Genomic DNA, 23,517 nt, shown 5'->3' with positions numbered 1-23,517 from the left:
ATTCTGCGCTTAGAATGGAATCGGAATTTGCTCAATGTTTATTTCTAAATTGATGTGTAAAAGTCTTAACTGATTTGTTCTTTACTGCTCTCCACTAATTCTATTTGATATACTTCTAAACAATATAAGAACCCATCCCCTCATTACAAAGCTAAAAATATCTTGGACTCCTCTTTTTCCTGTTTATTCTAATACACATTCCTGAACTGACTTAATCCTAACTCTCTCTATAATATCAGAGTTCACCAACACAACATTACAATTCTACATTAAATCAAATAAGTGTACAAAATCCTATTTCAAGACTATAGCTAAACATGTCTGGAACATAACAGTGCAATACACAAGGATGTATATGTGAATGAGCCCATCCGTTTCCCAGAGTAAGAGAATGAGGGCTAACAAGTTAAGAGGAACTAATCATGGTGTTACATGTGAGGATGAATGATGACATGAATAGAAGGTCAGATGAGATGAGAAATAAATATAGTAAGTGCAGAATATGAATCACTGATTTCATTGGTATCTAATTTAAAGTGTGGCTAATTAAATTGTTACATATATGAGGTTTATGAGATTGTTGTGGTTCAGGACTGTCTCTTTAATTTAGGGTAAGATGAGGAATGAAGGAGGTCATGTGATCTGTTCTGAATTCGGTCCAAATTTAGTGGCGCCTCACTTGGGTACCTGCTAGATGCAGTGGAATGCTGCCATGAAGCCCTCTGCCCCTAGTTTGTCCACAGGAGGTCCACCAGAGTCACCAATCAGGCCTGGGAGGCAGTGGCAGAATCGGTCAGCACCACCAGAGCACAGAGAAGGTCAGTCATCCAGTGCAGGGAGATGATGAATGCTCTCATTCGATCCGCCAGGGTAAGTCAATCACCTCATCACTCTCAACTCTCACACTAACAAACCCATCATACCTTCACAGGGAACTCACACCTCAAGGGACAACACCACTAACTCTCACACACACCCTCACATCTCCATCAGGCTCATATCCTCTGGAGCTTGCGTCTTCATCCTGTCCATGGCTCTGCTCACCACACAGACATTCCATGCAATGCCATACGTCCTGCTCACACTCTCTCCATCTATTTTCATGCAGGAGAAGCTGGCTCAAAACAGCAGGGAGATGTCCCAGATCGGGGGATGGAATGGCCCACATCAGGTCCCTCATTCACTTGGAGAAGCATGCTATCGCGCTGACAGGTGAGGACATGGACACTGCCTGCAGCAACGATGAGGTAGGTGGTGAACACCCTTGTAAGGATGCTGCACCACATCATCCCTCTCTCGGCGCAACTGTGAGTGCTCTCTCTTACTTTTGTCTCTGCTGCAATGCACTACTTACCTACACTTTGGTTCACAGGGAGCTCTGCCAAGTGACTGACACCCTCAGCCAGTCTGTCCATCAGCCCCATCCAGGTCATCATTTCCAGCCAAGAGGACACCTCCTCCAGTGAAGAACTGGAAATAGGCAGCCTGGAAAACCCATCACAGCGCTCACCCACACCCTGCCCAGCACAGAGACACACACCTCAATGGGGCATAGATCTAGAGCAGGCTTGGGTTCACAATCTGGTGTTCACCGCACGGACGCATGTCTGCAGCAGGAGGAGGCAGGTTCAGCCAAGCTCCCCGGCACTCGGAGGATTACTGGGGAAGAGGCATCTGTGAGGTCCAAGTCAGATGACGAGCTTCTGGATTCGGTTTTCCAACTTATCATGGAGAGTTAGCAGAAGGCTGGGGAACATCACTCAGAGCTGTTGGAAACCCTCAACAGAGTGGAACACGAGTTGGAGGAGTGAGTCCGCCTGCTCTCTGAAGAAGTGCTGCCTACATGTGCGTGCATGGAGGTCTCCATGGGAAGGATGGCAGATGCCATGGAGAAACTGGTCCAGCAGAACACAGAGGTGTGCACAGGCCTGCCCCCATCATAGTTCCTGCAGTGGTAACATTAGTTGGAAATGGGGCACCTCGACATCCCTCCAGATGCTCCTTCCTCTCAAGGAGTCAGGCTGGGGCCCTTGGGCACCCAAAAGGAGGAGAAGTGGCAGCTGGACACCCCTGGATCATCCATAGAGGAAATTCAGAGGCTGTCCATTCCCTCTGAGCCCCCTTTGCCTGTGACCCCCTCAACCTTGTTGCAGCTGACCCACAGGAGGACAGCCAAAGGCAGCTGGGGCACCAAGGCCTCAGCTCTCCAGAGGATGCACGCCGAGGTCATCAGAGGCAACAGGGCCAACCATTGCACAGGCTGTCTACAGCCCTGCTTTGGATGTCAGGGCAGCACCTAGAAGAAGTAGCAGGCCTGGAAAAGTTAAAGAATTCTGATCACTAAGTGTTTGCACGGGTGAACACATTTTGTCACTTTATAATCTGCAAATTTATTCACTTTGATGGAATAATATGTAATGTTGTCTTTCAGCTTCATTGACAGGCTTTGCGAGTCCAGTTTGCGAGCCCTCCCACTGCATCACTCCCTACCAGCAGTTCAGCTGCATGCAGCCAGACCATGAGTGATTCTGGAGGGAGAAGTGTGAGTGTGGCAGGGCCTTTCGGAGCTTCATGCAAGCATTCTCCCACACACGTGGAGCCTTCCTCCATCACATTCACCTCATTGTCCCAAACATTTTCAAAACTGCCTGCTGGGGTTCACTTCCAATTGTCCATCTGAGCTGAGCTGCATCTCCACCCACCTAATGATCACACTCCCATGCAGCACCTGTGCCCGTCCAACACGAGGCTCTGCTCACTTTCCATTTCAATAACCATGGTTGCGATCCAGTATGTCATTAGCTCCCTCTGTCCTTTCCCCTCTCCCAGTCATCCATGCCCTTCACCCCATTGCCGTTGACCTCCCTGGCATCACATTTTACCATCACCTACCACCTGAACCCTTTCCTTTCCAGGATATCCAGGTGAACGTGCAAGTTCCCTACTTCCCTGGGAATTCTACCCCCGTCCACATTGACCACCCCCACCTCCTCCTTTCCACTCCCATGGTCCATGTCTGCCTCTCAGTCCCTACCAACTACCCTCGACATCCCCTCTACCACTACGATGCAACCTCACCCTCCCACTCTACCAGCTCCCTCTGCTCCCTCTCATACTCACCATTCCCTCCCACCACACCCATCTTCAGTTTGCTCCCCAGGAGGCAGTCATTGACTCATAGACCCCTCCCTTGCACATTCACCTGGACAGCCCCCCCTTATTCCCTCCTCTACTCTTACTTTCTCCTCTTCCTGGCCACCTTCCCCCTTCTGAACTCCCTCCTTCCCTGGACACCTTCCCTCCTCTGAACTCTGTCCCTCCCTCACACATTGCTCCCCCTTATGCCTACCTCCCCACTTGCCACATTCTCCCCAGTTACACCCTCCTCCCCCTGTACTCCCTCCTACCCCCTCCCAACCTCAACCCCCCGACACCTCCATTCCCCCCCACCCCCAACCGAACCTCACCCTGCCCACAGTACACCTTCCTCTCCCGCCCTCGCCGATCATCTGTAGCAGCTCATAGCCAAGACTATGATGTTCCGAAGCAGACCTGAAATGTCAATGGAAATCTCCCATTCTCCATGAACTACTTTGTGGCGGAGCCATGTCCATGAGAATCCACCCAGCATGTGATGCACGTGTTCCTCCAGCATCTTCTTCTCCTTGGATGTCCGCGATCTGAGCAAGGCCGTAACACTAAGTCCCGACTTTAGCACATCACACTTGTCCAGATGTGTTTTGGGCCAGTGTGTTTTCCCGCTGGCATAATGGAAAATTGGGCATGAGCGGACAATTCAGGTTGGGATGCAATTAGGTTCACACTGGCTTCCAGCAGGATTTGTGTTCCTCCATGTTGAGTTGTGTTCCTTACCATTGATGATCCTGCTGTGCTTTCATGCTGGCGTGAAACTGATTTCTGCCCCTCACCCTGAATTACTCCCCCCCCCCTGCCCCCCACATCTGCCACGATGCTCAACAACAATGTGAGCTGAAATTTCTGGCCTTAGTCTCTCCAAGTCCAGGGCGATGTTAAGAATGTCAGGTTTTGTAAACAGTTATACTTTAAACTGTCTATTTAATTCCAAGTTGAGGGGGGGGATGGTCTAGAGGAAAGCTAATTAGCATTTCTACCTGGATAAAAGGCTCATGTGATTCATGTTGCCATGGAGATGGGCTTCGAGAACAGAAGACCATTGTAGGATCGAGTTGTAGATTTTCCTGAATATCACAACCTCACAGCAGATTCAGCCTGTATAAATCCGAGAGAGAGAGAGAGAGAGGCAGCAAGTGTCGGTGGTCCACCATGCAAGAATGTGGGTGGGAGCTTGCACTCGGATTGAAGAGACCAAATTCATGAGGATTTAAAAGTGAAGGGAAGAATCACTTAGCTTTGGCTAGAGGGAAGAACCTGCAATTCAACCCTCACTGTGAAAGTCAGTTCTGAGGTTAAAAGTTATTCAGCTAAGGAAAAGAAAGGAAGCAAGTTTTAGAGAGCTAAGAATCGCTTTGGACTGGTCCCAGGAGAATAGAATATCTACTTTAGGGACAGGGCAAAGTACAACCACAGTGGGCGATTTCTGGTTGTTTTTATAAGTTGAACAAGGGAAATTTTTTCCTTAGTTTAAAGTATAATTTGCCTACTGAAATAATGTTTAGTCAATGTTGCTTTTAGTTTGTTTGTATCTGTAAACATCTTAAAACTTGAAATCTTGTTGTGTGATTCTTTCAATCATTCACTGGAAGTTGAATTTCTTTTTGAAAGTTATTGGCCTCTATGGGGATTGTAACAAAATTAATTAAGGTTATTATTTTGTGCTTTGTGAAAGTCAAATGCTAATTTTTCATTCCGCTGCTGAAAGTGGTTCCTAATCTGCATTTAATTTCCATCTTATTAAGTTGTTTTCTCAGTTCATCTGACCATCTATCATGTCATTATAATTTCCTCCCATTTTTAATATTTCTGACTGGTTTAATTCTATCCTCTCATCTCATCACCCCTTATTTTCCATAACCCTTACCTTTATGCTGGAAGACAAACAGCATCTTTGGGCAGTATTTAATGGAGGTGACAGGGCTTGCTTGCTGGTTAAAGACGTTGCCTTTGAAGGCCTGCTGAATTAATGGCCAATCGGGCACTGAACTGAGCAGTGGTAGGCCTTTCCCTGGGATCAAGGACCTCATAGGCAGAAACCCTGGCTCCATAAAGCTGTTGTCCGATCTGAGGCCAGCAGTTGTGCATAGCAGGCAGCACCACTGGTGGAGTGGTGACAGCTGCTGGCTATGCACCCACCCTGGGCCTAGGTTCACTGAGGGACCCAGGCCGCAGGTGAGTGATGGTGAGATGGGGGCTGCAGAATGGATCTTGCAGGGCTGGGGGTGGGGGTGGGTGTGGTGTGGGGGTATCAGCAGCAAGGGCAGGGGGGGGGTGGCTCTCAGTGAGCACTCCCCTTCCCAATGCCGTTTTCCTGGATCAGGCACTGAGTGCCTTCGAATGAGGCCCCCCCGGCCCGAAAGCCTGCTTTTCGGGATTCCTGCATGGTGTGTCCCCCGCCCACTAATAGGTGAATACGAGTGGTGGTGGGATGAGGCCCTAGTTGCCCACTTTAGGGCCTCAATTGGTGGCAGAGTGTTCACGTGTCTTCCCGGTTTGGACTTAATTGGGCAGATGTGGGAAGGCAGCAGCATCCTTACCCACTACTCTACCGCCTGATTAAATGTCCCCATCACCAATCTCACCTTGGGGAAGGGGCATTCAATTTTGCCTTTTGTGTCAGAAGGTCATCGACCTGAAATGTTAATTTTGTTTCTCTCTTCACAGATGCTGCTCTCTGAGGGTTGAGTCTTTGGAACTCTCTTCCTCAAAAGGCGGTGGAAGCAGAGTCTTTGAATATTTTTAAGACAGAGCTAGATAGATTTTTGATTAGCAAGGGGGTGAAAAGTTATCAGGGGTAGGCAGGAATGTGGGGTTGAGGTTATATTCAGATCAGCCATGATCTTATTGAATGGCAGAGCAGGCTCAAGGAGCTGAGTGGCCTACTCCTGCTCCTAATTTGTATGTAACAATTATTATACTTCCAATGAACTGACTTGTTGTCTACTACTCACTTCTGATTCCTTTAATCTTTTGATTTGTTAGTCATCTCAACCCTCTTCCATAAATTAATGAACTTGCATTGATATAACCCTTCTCACATTCCCAAGATGTCCCAAAGCACTTCGCAGATGGTGAATTCATTTTAAGTATAGTCACTGTTAGACAGTCAAACAGGGCAGAATTTCTTTCACATTTGGAAGTCCCACAAATAACAATGAGATAAGTGACCAGTTAAATCTGTTTTGGTTCAAGGATAAACATTGGTCCTGATGCAAGATGAATAGTGTGCTCTTCCTCAAATAGTGCCATGAGATCTTTTACATCCACTGGACCATATAGACAGGGTCTCAGTTTAACAAGGTTAAACAGTTTGATATTTCTTCTGAAAACATCTTTGGAATGCAATGACCTCCTGTCCTCTGGAGATCTTCCCTTTCCGCAAAGCGGTCACCCAGTCTCCCCATGTAGAGGAAACCACATTGTGAGCAGTGAATACTAAATTGAAAGAAGTGCAAGTAAATTGCTCCTTCACCCGGAATGAGTGTTTGGCGCCTTAGACAGTGAGGAGGGAGGAGGTAAAGGAGCAGGTGTTACGCCTCCTGTGATTGCATGGGAAGAGGGTGAGGCATTGGGGGTGATAGAGAAGTGGACCACGGCATCATGGAGGGAATGGTCCCTTCGATAGGCTGACAGGGGAAGAGAGGGGAAGATGTGTTTGGTGGTGGCATCATACTGGAGTTGGCAGAAATGGCGGATGATAGTCCTCTGAATATGCAGGCTGGTGGGGTGGAAACTGAGAACTAGTGGACGCCTATTGTGGCTCTGGGAGGGAGGGGAAGGGGTGAGGACAGAGCTGCGAGAAATAGGTCAGACGTGGTCGAGGACCCTGTCAACTGCAGTTGGCGGGGTGTCAGGGGGATGGGGGAGGTAGTGGCAGGGCTGGCAGAATCCTTGGCTGAGGAAAAAAGGAGACATGTCAGAAGTGCCAGTCTGAACGGTAGCATCATCAGAACAGATGCAATGGAAAAACTGGGAGAATAGAGTGAAGTGCTCACAGGAAGCGGGGTGTGAGGAGGTGTATTCGAGATTGCTGTGGGAGTTGGTGGGCTTGTAATGAATATTGATAGACAATCTATCCCCAGAAATGGAGACGAGCAAAGTCAAGGAAGGGGAGGGAGATGGACCGTGTGAAGATGAGAGAGGGGTGGAAATTGGGAGCAAAATTGATCAATTTTTCCAGTTCCAGATAAAAGCACGAAGCAGCACTAATACATCGATGTCCCAGATAAAGAGTTGTGAGAGTGGGCCTGAGGAGGACTGGAACAAGGAATGTTCCACATACCCCACAAAAAGACAGTGACTGCTTTACAGAGCACTTTCATTCAGTCTGCAAGCATGACCCCAACCTTTCGATCGCTTGCGATTTCAGTTCACTATCTTGCTCTCATGCTCACATTTCTGTCCTCAGAGCGCTGCAATGTTGCTGTGAAGCCCAACACAAGATGAGGGAACAGCATTACATCTTCCAATTAAGCACTATACAGCCTTCTGGACATAACATTGAGTTTGACACTTCGGGCCATGAACTTTGTCCTCCATTTTCTATTTTTTCCCCTAGTGCCAGTCTTTATCTTGTTCTCATGTTTTTGCTTTCAGACAGTGCTGACCTTTATTCTGACTTTAACACCTAATCTGGACCAATGCTTTGTGTCTTTTACACTATTATTACTACTCTCTTTGCCCTGTGTTCCATGACATCTTTGTCATTTAATGTCCCCCAACCCTCTACCCTATCCTTGACCTTCTATTTTGCTCCACTTGCCCTGCCCCTTTTTCAACAACATACAACCCATCACATTCCTACCTCTCTTCAGTTCTGAAGAAGAGTCATATTGAACTTGAAGCATTAACTCTGTTTCTCTCTCCACAGATGCTGCCAGGCCTGCTGAGTTTTTACTGCACTTTGTTTTTATTTCAAATCTAGCATCCGCAGTATTCTGCTTTTATTTGACAGGCATTCTCCAAGTATTGCACTGAGGTATCAGCCTGGATTATAAACTCAAATCCTGGATTGGGACTAGAACCCGTAACTATCTGATACAAAGATAAAGTGCTACCACTGAGCCAAGCTGGCACAAAGATGATGCCTTTTACTATACTGTGCTTTTCTGGAATTAGCATGCACTGTTTACAACAGCAGAAACTTTTCCATCAATTGTTTTTACCTTAAGGAGGTTTACTGAGTAAGGTGCAGGATCCCAGGCCACCAAAACAATATTCTTGAATAGAGTGCTATTATTAAACTTGTGCTCTGGGTTAACAAGTATCTGAAAATCAGGATAGAAACAAAATATTATTTTTGAAAAATATTCGAATGAAATTAATGGCTTAATTTGAGCATTTTGGTAATTTGCAAACTTAAATTACTCAAAAGTACTACACAAATCCTGAAGAGATGGGGAACTTAATTATTCCAAAGATTATGTTGTTGAACAGCAATGATGCACAAATTAAACCTTAAGAAGAATATTAATAAGTGGTCAATTTATTCAAAATCATAAATTATGTTGATATATAAACTACATTCCTATTCCTTCACAACTTAGCTAAAAACATCATAAAGCTTTCACAATCCTGGTAAGCGAGGCTGCTTGATTGACAGGTATGTTAGCTGTAAAAATAATTATTTCCAATTAAACAAAATATATGCACAAATCTTAAATAGGAATAATTTAAGTATTGGTTGCCGAGTGAGAAAAGACCTGCCACTAGCAAAGATTGCAGTAATCTTTCCCACAGTTTTAAATAAGTCTATTTGCAATTTAAAAGACAAAGAGCATCGCCTGAGAACATGCGATAACCAAGAGCCGAAATAAATTAAGCATGGTTCTCTGTTCATTCTCTAGGCAAGCTACAAATTTCCAAGATATCAAGGAAATTAAAGCAATCTCCCAGGGATTTAGGGAGGTTGGGCTCACCTACAAGAATAGTCCGTAAACAATAAGCCAAAATTCTTAAGGACATATAAAATAGCAGGAGGATAGGTCATTAGGTGCTTTGAGCCTGCTCTGTTATTCAGTATACTCATGCCTTTTACCTCAATTCCACCTTCTCACACATTCCAGAGTTGGAAAAGAATAAAGGAAAATCATAATGCACAAGTCAGCCAAATAATCTTTATTTGACTATTGTTGACAAGAGAGACATGTTGCTGAAATGTTATTGTTTTGCAATCGTAAGAAATGCAAGAATGCCAAATTTCAAATGATCATATCAAAATTATACCACAAGAAAATGGGTGCTGAATGGTTGGCAAGTTGATTCTGATTGGCCAAGGTAATCGATTGCAATGGAGAAAGCAACGGGGAACTACAGATTCCCCAAACTCCAGGGTAATTCAAAAAAGGTGCAAGGCCTGAACATATTCCTTTTGTTTGCAAAGAACGGGTTGCATGAATGTGTGTCGCTTCCAGAAAGCGTGAATGAGCCATGACATGAGCTCAGCTGATTATCTTAAATTGGTTATCATTCATGTACGGTTGTAAGATCGCATGGAAGTGCTGTTGAAGCGTGTTACCCTTCCAATGCTACCATACCCCTGCACAAAAGAGCATCTCCTCATACTGCCCAATGATCTGCCTGAGCATAGAACAGTAGCATTTCAGAATTCCATTCTCATGGTTCTCTGAAATTGTTGGGATGTTATCCAAACAGCAGTTAGGTTTATTGCAAGCTATTTCCCAGCTTTGTGAGAGATGCAATTATTCTTGTAAGCACTTTATGGGTGGTGTACACTGCTGCTACTGTGCGTTGGTGGTGGAGGGAGTGAATGTTTGTGGATGTGGTGCCAATCAAATGGGCTGCTTTGCCCTGAATGGTGTCCAGCTTCTTCAGTGTTGTAGGAACTGCACTCATCCAGGCAAGTGAGGAGTATTCCATCACATTCCTGACTAGTGCCTTACAGATGGTGAACAGGATTTGGGGAGTCAGGAGGTGAGTTACTCATCACACGATTCCTTGCCTCTGACCTGCTCTTGTAGCCACAGTATTTATATGGCTAGTCCAGTTCAGTTTCTGGTCAATGGTAACCCCCAGGATGTTGATAGTGGGGGATTCAGTGATGGTAATGCCATTGAATGCCAAGGGGTGATGGTTAGGTTCTCTCTTGTTGGAGCTGGTCATTACCTGGCACTTGTGTGGCGTGAATGTTATTTGCCACTTGTCAGCCCAAGCCTGGATATTGTCCAGTCTTGCTGCATTTGGACATGGACTGCTTCAGTATCTGAGGAGTCGTGAATAGTGCTGAACATTGTGCAATCATCAGCAAACATCCCACTTCTAATCTTATAATAGAAGGAAGGCCATTGATGAAACAGCTGAAGATGGTTGGGCTTAGGACACTACCCTGAGGAACTCCTGCAGTGATGTCCTGCAGCTGAGATGACTTGATCTCCAACAACCACAACCATCTTCCTTTGTGCTGGGTATGACTCCAACCAACAGAGAGTTTTCCCCAATTCCCATTGACTCCAGTTTTGCTAGGGCTCTTTGATGCCATACTCGGTCATATGCTGCCTTGATGTCAAGGGCAGTCACTCTCACCTCACCTTGGGAGTTCAGCTCTTTTGTCCATGTTTGAACCAAGGCAGTAATGAGGTCAGGAGCTGAATGCCGTGACGGAGCCAAACTAGGCATCAGTAAGCAAGTGCTGCTTGATAGTACTGTTGATGACCCATTCCATTAATTTGCTGATGATTGATGATTGAGAGTAGACTGATGGGGTGGTAATTGGCTTTGTTGGATTTGTCCTGCTTTTTGTGTACAGGACATACCTGGTCAATTTTCCACATTGCCGGGTAGATGCCAGTGTTGTAGCTGTATTGGAACAGCTTGGCAAAGGGCACAGCAAACTCTGGAGCACAAGTCTTCAGTACTATTGCTGGAATATTGTCAGGGCCCATGGCCCTTGCAGTATTAGTGCCTTCAGCTGTTTCTTGACAGCACGTGGAGTGAATCAAATTAGCTGAAGACTGGCATCTGTGATGCTAGGGACCTCCAGAGGAGGCCAAGATGGATCATCCACTCGGCACTTCTGGGTGAAGACTGTTGTGAATGTTTCAGCCTTATCTTTTGCACTGTTGTGCTGGGCTCCTCCATCATTGAAGTTGGGGATAGTGGGCATGCAGGTATGAATCGCTTTATTATCTGAGGGGTTGTCAGCTGAACTGAACACTGTGCAATTTTCAGGGAATGTCTCCAATTCTGACGCTATGATGAAGGGAAGGTCATTGATGAAGCACCTGAAGATGGTTGGGCCTAGGACACTACCCTGAAGAACTGCTGCAGTGATAACCTGGGGCTGAGATGTTTGGCCTCCCAAACCACATCATCTTCCTTTATGTTAGGTATGATTTCGCCCAGTTGGAAGCTTTCCCCCTGATTCCCATCTACTGGAACAGCTAGGCTAGAGGTGCGACTAATCCTGGACACACATCTTCAGTACTACTGCTGGAATGTTGTCAGGGCCTTTGCTGTATCCAGTACACTCAGCTATTTCTTTGTATCACATAGGGTGAAGCATCCTCCCATTAGTGATTAATTGCCCACCACCATTCATGACTGGATGTGCAGGATTGCAGAGCTTTTATCTGATTCATTGGCTGTGTGATTACTTAGCCCTGTCTATAGCATGCTGCTTCTATTGTTTAGCATTTGCATTGTTGTGTTTCATAACTTCACCAGATTGGCACCTCATTTGGTTGGCAAGTAATCCACTCCTGATATGCTCTTCTACACTCATTAAACCAGTTTTTATCTGCTGCTTGATGTCAATGGAGGGACGAGGAATATGCTGGGCAATGAATTTATAGATTGTGGCGAAATGCAATTCTACTGTTTCTGATGGCCCACAGTGTCCCATGGATGCCCAGTTTGAGTTGCTAGATGTTAATTGTATGTTAATTGTGATTAATTTTATGCAGGTGGTGGACATTAACTAGGGATTCACTTTTGCCCCTTAAAAATAGACACAGACTGAAACTGACGTTGTTGGGTTGGGAGGCGTATGCTTGTATGCTGTAAATAAATCTGTATAAAAGTGTGTAATGATTGGCTCCAGGGCTGTCCTTCACCAACTGACTTTTTGGATTATTATTACTAGGTCAGTTATTAATCTGTCCCATTTGGCATGGTGGTAGTGCCACACAACACAATGAGGGTGTCTTCAGTGTGATGTAGGGATTGCGTCGCCACAAGGTCTGTGCAGTGGTCACTCCTAATAACATTGTCTTATACAGGTACATCTGCAACAGGTAGATTTTAAGGATGAGTTCAAATAGGTTCTCCCCGCTTCTAGCAGCTACACCCTTCAAGCCTCAACCAATTTTGTCAGCAGTGGCGCCAATGAACATAAGGTCCCCCCATCCTGACTATATTTTGTGCTATTGCTGCCCTCAGTACTTCTTTTAAGTCATACTTAACATGGAGGCGTACTGATCCTTCAGCTGAGGGGTTGGGGGTTGCTGTGTGTGTGTGGGTGGTGGTGGTGGTTGGGGGGTGGGGGGCATGGTGGGAAGGGGGAGAGTGTGGTGAGAGTTAAATCAGCAGGAGGTTTCTTTGCTCATGTTTGACCTGATTCCATGAGATTTCATGGTGTCTGAGTCATTGTTAAGGGCTCATAGGCCCACTCCCTCTTGACTGTATACCACTGTGCCATCACTTATAATTGGTTTGTCCTGCTGTTGAGACAGGACATGGGATGGTGATGGACGAGTCTGAGATTTTGGCTAAAAGGTATGCTTCTGTGAGTATGACTATGTAAGGCCGTTGCTTGACTGGTCTGTGCGACAGGCCTCCCGATTTTGTCACAAGTCCCTAGATGTTTGTTTGGAGGACTTCTCATCCTCAGCTTGAGTGGATGTGCCTTTGCCAAGAGTGAATCTAATGCTTCAGTTGATGCTGGGAGGTTCAATTTTCTTCTTCTAATACTTTGTCTTATGGTTTGATACAAATTAGTGGCTTGCTAAGTTATTTCAAAGTGTAGATAAGAACAAACTATATTGCTCTGACCCTGGAGTCACATACAGGCCAGGCCAGGTAATGATTGCAGATTTGCCTCCTTAAAGGATATTAGTGAACCATTAACTAAAGGTCATCGCCCCATTAGTAGAAAAAGCACTTTATAATATTAAGCAAAAATAACTAAAGCAAAATTGCATAGAAGTAATTAATGTGATGGCACACATTAACTTACTTGTGAATTAATAACACGGATTGTGGTTTTGCTTCCAACATCCTTCTCGTAACCTTGTGTAGGGGCTGCGTTAAATCTCAGAACTGCATCATGGGAATCTAAAAAAGAGAAATAAATGATTCATCTTACAGTTTTTTTTTAAGGAATTTAAGTGAATGGAATCATGATATGCTATTTTGTACAGCCGTACCCTCAGATAAATGAAGTCTACAATTACAAAGGTTTAATTCAACTAGACTACATAATATGGGAGCTTGTATTTTTACACAATATTGAGGCTGTGGCACTAGCTGAAGCAGAAGGCATAACAGATTTAATTGTGATAACCTGGTCTCAACAAAATAATTAAATTTATTAGACTGCTCACCCATCAGAGCTAAGGAATACATTTACTATATTCTCTGCTGAAATTAATATTTGTAAAAGGATTTTCTTTAAAAAGCTATACATATACAAGACACTTTACAGCTATTTTTAAAGAATTCCATCCCAGAACCTTTCATTGCTACAGTGGTTTTAGTAGTAAAGCTGCTCTGCTTGATAATTATCAAAAATTCTGCCCCAATTCATTTTCCTTTTTCATCTTTGCCAGTCAATCTACCCAAATAATTTTTTGTTTCTGGCCAGTATTTTCAGTACTTCAGACACTATAATGGAGGATTAGCAAACTGTTTTTAAAATGCTTTAGTGGATTATTATGGAACATTATGTACCAGTTTCTAGAAGACCAGAAAATGAGCAGGTATTAATACAAATTAAAACTTATGCAAGCTAATAACCAGCTTCAGTGCTCAAATCCATGTTTAGTTTGTGCAGTGTATGTCAGAGTGGGCATCTGAACCTGCATTATTCAATAGGCAAATCTTCTTCATGTCTGGTCTGATTACAGCATGGAGTGTAGCTGAATTTCAAATCTGGTCAATTAGTTGCTGTGGACAGCCTCTCTTTCCCAGCTCAAAAAGTATATTATCTGAAATATACAATGCATATGCAGTTATATGTAAATTAAGTGATGTAGAACAATTAATCTGTGACAAATGTACATAAACCTTTATGTCCACAAGATGGCAGAGTAGATCTTCCAGTTAAAGTGCAACAAGTTTTTATTTGTTACTTCCAGTAGTGGGTGTCAGCTTTCCATTGAAATCGAGCTATGGGCTACGCTACTGCTTTCTCAAATTGTACTTATAGTAATGGGGACACTGAATGAGACCTAAGGCTTTCACTTAATTGGGGTAAATGTTTCCCCCAAGAAATGCAATTGCAATTTCACAAAGACAGCTGTAATTATAAAATAAAAATTCTTGTGACAATTTGTGGTTCCAAAGCTGCTACTGTAAGGTATTTAAAGTCTTGCAACATTTTGCATTGGCTGTGACTGCAGTGACTGCTTCACACACCATCTCAGCTGTTTTCAAACTCTGTCCACATTTTCAGCCCTGTTTTCTGCCCTTCTACATCTCAATAGATACTCAGCTTGGTGTGGGAGTGCCTGGAATTTGCTCCCAAAGATACATAATTGAAGAAGTCCCTGTAACAGTGAGTTCCTTCACTGTTGCTTGGTCAAAGTCCTTCAACTCCTTTCCTATCTGCACTTTGGGTGTACCTACACCAGTTGTACTGCAGCGGTTCAAGAAGGCAACTCACCACCACTTTCTCAAGGGCAGTTAGGGATGGGCAATAAATGCTGGCCTAGCCAGTGATGCCCACAATCCATGAACGGCTATAAAAAAAATTGCTGCTATATGTTCACCACCATCAGAGGACCTCTGTAATGATCAATTTTCAATATGCAAATACAATACATATCATCCTCATTGTGCTGTTGAGATGGCCGACATTGACCTAGTTTAACAACTGCTGCTAAGGAAAGGCCTCCTTGCTTATCAAGGATGAGATGGCAGTGTTAGGAAAAATTTCCCCTTATGTTTATGACTTGGGTGCAATGTTGCATCACCCACATATTTACATCCAGTTGCACAACAACAATTAGCCAAAGTCTAATGAATAAGTTAAAAACAAAAAACTGCGGATGCTGGAAATCCAAAACAAAAACAAAAACATCTGGAAAAACTCAGCAGGTCTGGCAGCATCTGTGGAGAGGAGCACAGTTAACGTTTCGAGTCCGAATGACCCTTCAACAGAACCCTTTTTGAAGGGTCATTCGGACTCGCAACGTTAACTGCTCCTCTCCACAGATGCTGCCAGACATGCTGAATTTTTTAGGTATTTTTGTTTTTGTTTCCAATGAATAAGTAACTTGCAAAAAGGTGCAACAATGTGTCAGTGCAATGAGAGATTCAATACAGGTGCAACTGAACCAATTTTGTACAATGTGCTCTGTAATTCCATGCTTGAATAGCTCAGAGGTGAAAATGACCTGTCATCTGTGTTAGTGAACTGGCAGTCTACTTTTCAATGTGCCTGATCTGCTTTCCACTGAAGTTCACAGAACAATATTTTAAAATCTTCTTGTGGACTTGTTTCCTTGTATCACTGTCACTTTTACTTAGTTTGAATTTTAAAAATCTTGGCAATATTTCCAAGTCAATAGAAAATAAAAACTTATGCGGTGAAAAATCGGCTGTCAATTTCACAGAATCACAGTGCAGAAGAGGTCCTTCGGCCCATCGAATCTGCACTGACGTGCGAGAAACACCTGACCTACCTACCTAATCCCATTTACCAGCACTTGGCCCACAGTCTTGAATGTTATGACGTGTCAAGTGCTCATCCAGGTACTTTTTAAAGGATGTGAGGCAACCCGCCTCCACCACCCTCCCAGGCAGTGCATTCCAGACTGTCACCACCCTCTGGGTAAAAAAGTTTTTCCTCACATCCCCCCTAAACCTCCTGCTCCTCACCTTTTTACTATTGGTCTTTTCTCATGCTGTTGACATGATTAATTTCATCCCCCTTGAATGGCATTAAAATCTGAAGTGACCTGCGATGTTACCAGAAACTCATGAGAGCCAAAAACTGATGTAATGACAGTACTAAAATGCTATTTTTGCTCTTAATACCTCAAAGAAAAGAAGGAAAGAGGGAGAACTGAATGGAAGAGGAAAAATTTAATCATTGGTATGTGTTGGACAGGTGAATATACCAATATTACTCAAACAAAAGCAAAATACTGGCACGTAACTTCTGAGCTCCCGGATTTGGGGGGTACCCCAAAAATGTGCTGGGAAATCCCTCTGGGAATCTCCCAGCTAACGGTTTGCACGGCAATTTCCCAGAAGTGCAAACTTCCTCTGGACAGTTGCCCTGCGCTGGGACCATCCAAAAATATGGTTTAAATTGCAAAGTTTGGATGGTTCCGCTGGGGTTATACCAATAGTTACCCAGAAAAAGTTAGAAGAATTAAAACCACTTCTAACTTCTGAATAACTATTGTAAAGACCCAGAACAACCCCATGGGACCTACCCCACACCCCCAGCCTTCCCCCTGACCATGGGACTCCCCCCATCCCCCGGACCCCACCCAACCCCGCCCCCCCAACTTGCGACACCGCCCCAAACCCCCCCTGACCTCTGCCACCCTGCAAGCCCTTGGACCTCTGACACCACCCCCAACCCCCGGGGTTCGGGCCCCCCCAACCCCAACCCCCACGGGCTTCCGACCCTCTATCACTACTCTGGACCTTCAACTGACCTTTGCCCGGTACATCAGAAACCACCCCCACTCTCCACGGACTTCCGACCTCCCCCCACCATGGAACTCCCCCAAACCCTTCCACCCCCAACCTTCAACAACCTCCACCCCTAGCCTTCGACACCCCCCTAAACCTCCAACACCCTGCACCAACCCAGACCTCTGATAGCCCCCACACAACCCTTCTCATGGACCTCCGACCCCCTGTCACTTCAACAGACCTCCGCCCTCTACCTCAGCCCACCCCCACCCCCTCCACCACCACCACTCACGACGGATTTCCGACCCCTCCCCCCGCCTGAACTTGTGGGACCCGCACACACCCCATTGGACCTCTGACTCCCACCCACACCGGGCCTCAGAATGCTCCCACACCGTCCCCCCCCGCTGGACCTCTGACCGAACTCGTCCCCCACCCACCTTGAACCTCTGACCGACCCCGTCCCCCATCCCCATGGACCTCCGAACCACCCCCAGGCCACCCCTGACATCCCCACCACCCAAATCCTATCCACTTGCCTTAGACAATTACCTTCCCCCTGGCCTGTCAAGTTCCTGGCCCTTTAAACTCACCTGCTTTACAGCAGCAAGTGCCGTAAAAAACGGGTGGGGTTCTTGACTCTGCCAGAGCTGCACTTTGCTGGGGCCTGCGAGGAGCATTTTGACTCAGGCCATAAACAGCTCCAGTGAACGGAAGGGTCAGCGGAATTTTGAAGACCAGTGGGCAAGACCCCCATTGCCAGTATTAAATTCCACCTGTTAACTCTCTTTCTCTCTCCACAGATACTTCCTATCTTGTTGGGTATTTCCAGCATTTTCTGTTTTTATTCCAATATCATCACTGGTTCCTTCTAATCATTCAGCAAATAATCTGAAATAAACTGACCTTTTCTGGGAGGCTGGAACATTAGAATTATTCATTCTATGGGCGAAGATAATTTCCAATCTGGTGGGAGATGATTTGATTGCACTAAAAAGTTACCTTTTCCCTTTTTGTGTGGCCTCATTAGTGACACAGCACTGAGCACATGTAACTCTGGCTCACATTTACACACGTCATTGAAATAAAAAGTTAAAAATTACATAGAACATGGCTTATGCCCTTGGAATGTTGGCACCCAATTCTTGTATCAAAAAACAGCTTTTTATAATGGGTCTTCCTTTAATTTAGATTCTAAGAGATGGACATCCATGAATGGACTCCCAGCATTTTTGCTACTAAATCAGTTTTCTATAGACTAGATAAAACTGAGCCTTCAGGGCTCAGACTGAACTACAGAAAACAGATTTAACATCGCAGGTGTTAAGACTCACAGACTCAACACTGCGCCAGATTTGCATGGAATCAGGAAGGCACCAAGGACCTTAAAAATGGCGGGTGGGGCCCCAGTGTGGAAGTCCTGCTCCCATTTCCAACAAATCTATTTTTTGCTGGTAGGGGAAAGAGGGTGGAGTGTGGTTCATACAGGTGAAAAACCCAAACTCAGCAGGGTCATTTGAATTCAGTACTGAAGAGTTCTGAAGGAAGGTCCTTGACTAGGAATGTTAACTCTGGTTCTCTCTTCACAGATGGTGCCACACATGCAGGAGAAGGCCAGTCAGCTCCCCCGATCCTGCTCTGCTATTCGATAAGAGCACGGCTGATCTTATTGTGGCCTTAACTCCACTTTCTTGCCTGCCTCCCATATCATTTGACTTCCTTATAGATCAAAAACCTATCTCAGCCTTGAATATGTTTAATGACCAGGCCTCCACTGCTCACTGGGAAAGTGTCATCTCCTTCTTAAATGGAGACCCCTTATTTTTAAATGGTGCCCCCTAGTTCTAGTTTCCCTCACAAGGGAAAACATCCTCTCAGCACTTACCATGTCAAGCCCTCTCAAAATTTTACATGTTTCAAAATGATCACCTCTCATTCTTCCAAACTTCAGTGAGGCCCAATTTGCTCAACCTTTCCTCACAAACGCCCCCTTCATTCCAGGAATCAACCTAGTGAACTTTCTCTGAACTGCTTCCAACATAAGTATGTACCTGCTTAAGTAAGGAAACAAAAACTGCACAGAGTATTCTAGATGTAGTCTCACCAATTCCCTGTACAGTTGTAGCAAGACTTCCTTACTTTTATACTTCACTGCCACTTGCAATAAAGGCCAACATTCCAAATGCCTTCCTAATTACTTGCTGTACCTGCATTTTTTGTGATTCATGTGACACCAGGCCCCTTTGTACCACAGCATTCTGCAATCTTTCTCCATTTAAATAATATTCTGCTTTTCTATTCTTCCTGCCAAAGTGAACATTATACTGCTTCTGCTATTTTTTTCCCAATCATTTAACTACCTATATCCCTATGCATTCTTTTTGTATCCTCCTTACAAATTTTTTTCCTATATATCTTTGTATTGTTAGCAAATTTGGCTACAATACATTCAGACCCTTCATCCAAGTCATGAATCTAGATTGTAAATAGTTGAGACCCTAGAACTGAACCCTGTGGTAATCCACTAGTTACAGTTTGCCACCCTGAAAATGATCCATTTATCCCAACTCTCTGTTTCCTGTTCACCAATCCTCTATCCATGTTAATAGATCACTTCAACAGCATCAGCTCTTATCTTGTGTAGTAACCTTTTATGTGGCATATTATTGAATGCCTTTTGGAAATCCAGATACACGGCATCTCCTGATTTCCCTTTATCCACCCTGCTTGTTACATTCTCAAAGAACTCTAATAAATTTTCAAACACCTCCACGAAACCATGTTGACTCTCCCTGAAACCATGCTTTGTAGAGTTGTAGAAATACATCCTCTCTATTCCAGCTCTCTATACCATTAGCCTTTTTAATTACTTTTTGTACCTGACTACTACACTTTAGTGATCCAACTACAATGTCAGCTATATATTTTTGGGCCTCCACTATTCCTAGCTTTTCATCATTTGAATAATATTCTATCCTTTCCTAGTCCAGAATGGATGACCTTACAGTTATCTGCATCGAATTCCATCTGGCACACTTTTGCCCATGCACTTAATCTATCAACAAATGTAATTTCATGCTGCTGTCTACACTACTTAATATGCTACCAATCTTTGAATGATAAAGTAATAGATTCCTTAACCATTTAAAATAACTTGTATATGATAGTAATATTTCTAGAAATTAAATTCCATCTTGTAGAATTCTTAAGATATAGCTTATGATCAGAAACTTGCATCCAACTGGCAGGCGTAAAATGGACATGACTGATCAGGAGACCCCTTACACCAGAGTTCTGCCATGTAGCACCCCATCTAATTATCCAGTTGGATTTTGTACAGCTGTCAGAAATGCCCATTCATTTGCAGTTATTTATATTAATTAACCTTCCATGGGAAGGAAAATTGAGAGCTGCATGTAATGGTGGCCAATTCACTACCACCAATTTTACTCCCAGTGGTGAAAGAGGAAATTACCCGTTGTCTATTTTATATCTTGGATCTACACTGGTTTCTATTTGTGTAACAGGTTTTATTCATAGTGCTTTAAAATGTCTACTCCATGCTTAAAGCTCTAGCTTCCAGCTCTTTCTACAGTTGATTATATTTACTGAGTTCATACCCAGGCGGAACCAATCAAGCACATTGAACATCAATAATAAACAGACTCACATAATCAAACACAGAATAGTTGAACACTGCAACTTTTCCCTTCGTAAAACTTAAGACATTATTTTAAATGAAACCATCCCAAACAAACATAAGTACAAGTCTTTTCTTAGAAATCAGCTTGTCCATTTTCTTTAAGTGCAGAAATAGTCTTTTGAGACATGAAAGATATCAGCATAGTCATCAGAGACTATGAATTTGAGATTTCTGCTCTGAAGACGAGTCATAGTCGAAATGTTAACTGTGTTTTATTCTCCACAGATGCTGTTAGAGCTGCTGAGTTTTTCCAGCATTTTCTGTTTTTGTCTATGAATTTGAGGTTGTGTTTCCATGTGATCAACTTGATGAGGCACATGGTAAACATCACAGTTGCTCATTGGAAAAGGAAATGTATCCTAATCGCTGTCCTCAAAATATCCTGGTCTGCTTGCTACCAAACATCTCGCGTTCCACTTTGTGTTGACATCCAGCAGATAAGTACCAAACAACTGGTTTATCTGCTTTGGTCTAGATAGAGATGTTGCAAGTTTGTGGGCACAGTTCAGCTGTTTGATGCGAACCCAATTGGTAACTTCAAATCATGCTTCCCTTGGGCCTGTTTGCTTGCTGAAGTACATTCTTGGTTTACTGTGTCTTTTTGTCATTTCTTCTGTTTTTGCGCCCTTTGAACGGCGTTGATGGCTTAAGGGTGGCTAGTGGCATGCAAAAGTTACAACCTATCATAAGTTCAGCTGGCATATTTCCGGTCAGAGATTGTGGAGTGGATCGATGCGTGTAAAGTAGGATATGACTGAATTGTTCAAATATTTTTCCCTCCAACATACTGGTTCTCAGACTGTTCTTAATCACCCTGTTGAATCATTCAATGCCACCATTCAATTGCAGGTTGTATCACAATGTCAGATGGTGATCGATTCTGTAACTTGCTAGGAACTTCACGAACTGACTAGAAGCAAACTATGGTCCATTGTCTGCAGCGATAGTCTCTGGCAAACTTCATTTTATAAACAACAATGTCAGTGACCAAAGTGGTAGTTATGGAATTTGTCGTAACGATTTCTGGTTATTTGCTATGTAGATTATGCACAACAAGCGAAAAATGTTAATTCCTAGGGGCTGCTTGCACTTTTCCAAAAATGTCAACTTAAGTTGTTGCCATGGTTTTGTTGGCCATGGTGTCGGTTGTAGAGGTGTGGGACACAGTTTAACAGATTTTTCAGGGTGTACACACTATGCAGTTTCTGATTAACTCTTCCATACACCAATCTATTACTGGCCACCAGATTGCTTCACAAAATTGTTGCTTCATTTTAACAACACCTGGATGTCCTTCATGGGCAAGATGAAATACATGTTGCTGTAGCACTTTCGGGGTAACTGCTTGAGCTCCACGTGCAATGCAGTTGTCATCAAACAATGCGAGTCCATGCATATTCAGTAGTATGGAACCAATTCTTCCTCTATTTCACAAGACCACTCGGTTTTTAGTATTGACTTACTTTCTGCAATATGGTGTCTGTCACCAATTCTGCCTTCAACTCCTTTCATGTAACAAGACTCATGGTCATGTATGAAATCACAATGATCACGTAGTCTTTGATGTCACAAGTTGCTTCGCCATCACTAACGCTGTCTGCGACAGTAGTATGGCTAAGCTACTCAGTTGTGTGAACCTGTGAGATACTCAACCTCAAAGTTGTACCGATGAAGACAATTCAACCATCTGTAGATGCTTAGAGGTTGATGAGCAGATCCTGATGTGGCTAACAATGTATACAGTGCTTGGTGATCAGTGTGGAGAGTGAACTTTCTACTGTTGAGATACGTGTGCCAACGTTTACAAGCATAGATGCAGGCTAGTGTTTCCCATTCTCTAGTAGAATATTTGTGATCAGTTTCCAACAACGGGCGTGATGCATAAGTGATTGATCGTTCACTTCTTTCAATGTGCTGTGAGAGTACCGCACCAATCACATTCCCTGATGCTTGTGTTGTGACATCCATTTTTGCATGTGGGTTGAAATGCACAAGGACTGGCAGGGATGCTATCTTAGTCTTTAACGTATCAAATGCTATTTGCTGTGTCATTGTGCATTTTTGCGCAGTAGCTTCTGAAGAGGCTCCATGACCTCTGTGCACATAGGAATGAATTTGTGATAAAAATTGGTAGCCCAAGGAACAATGCCAACTCTTTCATGTTAAACGGGGTTGGAACAAAAGAATGGTTTTGATGTGTGAAAGTTTTACAGCAGCTGCTGTCACTCTGTACCCTAGAAAGTCAACCCTGACTGCCGTGAATGTACATTGGTCCTTACTGAATGTCAAATTGTGCAAGTTAAGTAAGCACCTTAGATTGTGTTCTGCTCTGTCCCTTCCATGGATAACAACGTCATCGGGTAGGCCAACAAGACTTAAGAAATTATCTTCTGGAATGTGCTAGGTGCTGAACGTGGTTAATAGGACATTCTGCCATACTGAAACACACCTTCATGAGTGACAAAAACTGTCAGATATCGACTTTGCTCTGCTAATCGTATCTGAAGATAGCTCTGTCACATATCAAGCTTTGTGAAGACTGTGGAGTCATGAAATGATGCTGATAGTTCTTGGATTGTGGAAAGTGAATACTTGGCGAGAATGATGGCTTTGTTGACTGAGTTAAGGTCAATATAGAGTCTAAGTTCACCATTTTTACTTCATATAATGTCTTGATTTGATATCCATGGTGATGAGTTGATTCACTTGATGATACCATCTGCTTCTAGTTGTTTTAGCTCCTATGACACTTCAGCATGAATTACAAAAGGCAACTGTCTCAAATGTTGCAAAGCTGCTAGAATTGATGCGTTGACGTGAAGAGCATGATG

General features: G+C 43.9%; 1 protein-coding gene across 1 annotated transcript in view; it reads right to left on the bottom strand.

The window, feature by feature from the left end:
• Positions 1-23,517, bottom strand: part of LOC121284291 (beta-galactoside alpha-2,6-sialyltransferase 2-like) — a 74,644-nt gene that overhangs the window by 33,025 nt on the left and 18,102 nt on the right. The window contains exons 2-3 of the mRNA XM_041199649.1: positions 13,349-13,446; positions 8,322-8,423 (exon numbers count right to left, since the gene is read on the bottom strand). Coding sequence (XP_041055583.1) covers positions 8,322-8,423; positions 13,349-13,446 — 200 coding nt within the window. The remainder of the gene's footprint in view (positions 1-8,321; positions 8,424-13,348; positions 13,447-23,517) is intronic.

This window comes from Carcharodon carcharias, chromosome 11, assembly GCF_017639515.1.
Source record: "Carcharodon carcharias isolate sCarCar2 chromosome 11, sCarCar2.pri, whole genome shotgun sequence".
In the NCBI taxonomy this organism is placed as follows: domain Eukaryota; kingdom Metazoa; phylum Chordata; class Chondrichthyes; order Lamniformes; family Lamnidae; genus Carcharodon; species Carcharodon carcharias.
The sequence above is the reverse complement of the archived record's forward strand: the minus strand, read 5'-3'. Positions and strand labels throughout refer to the sequence as shown.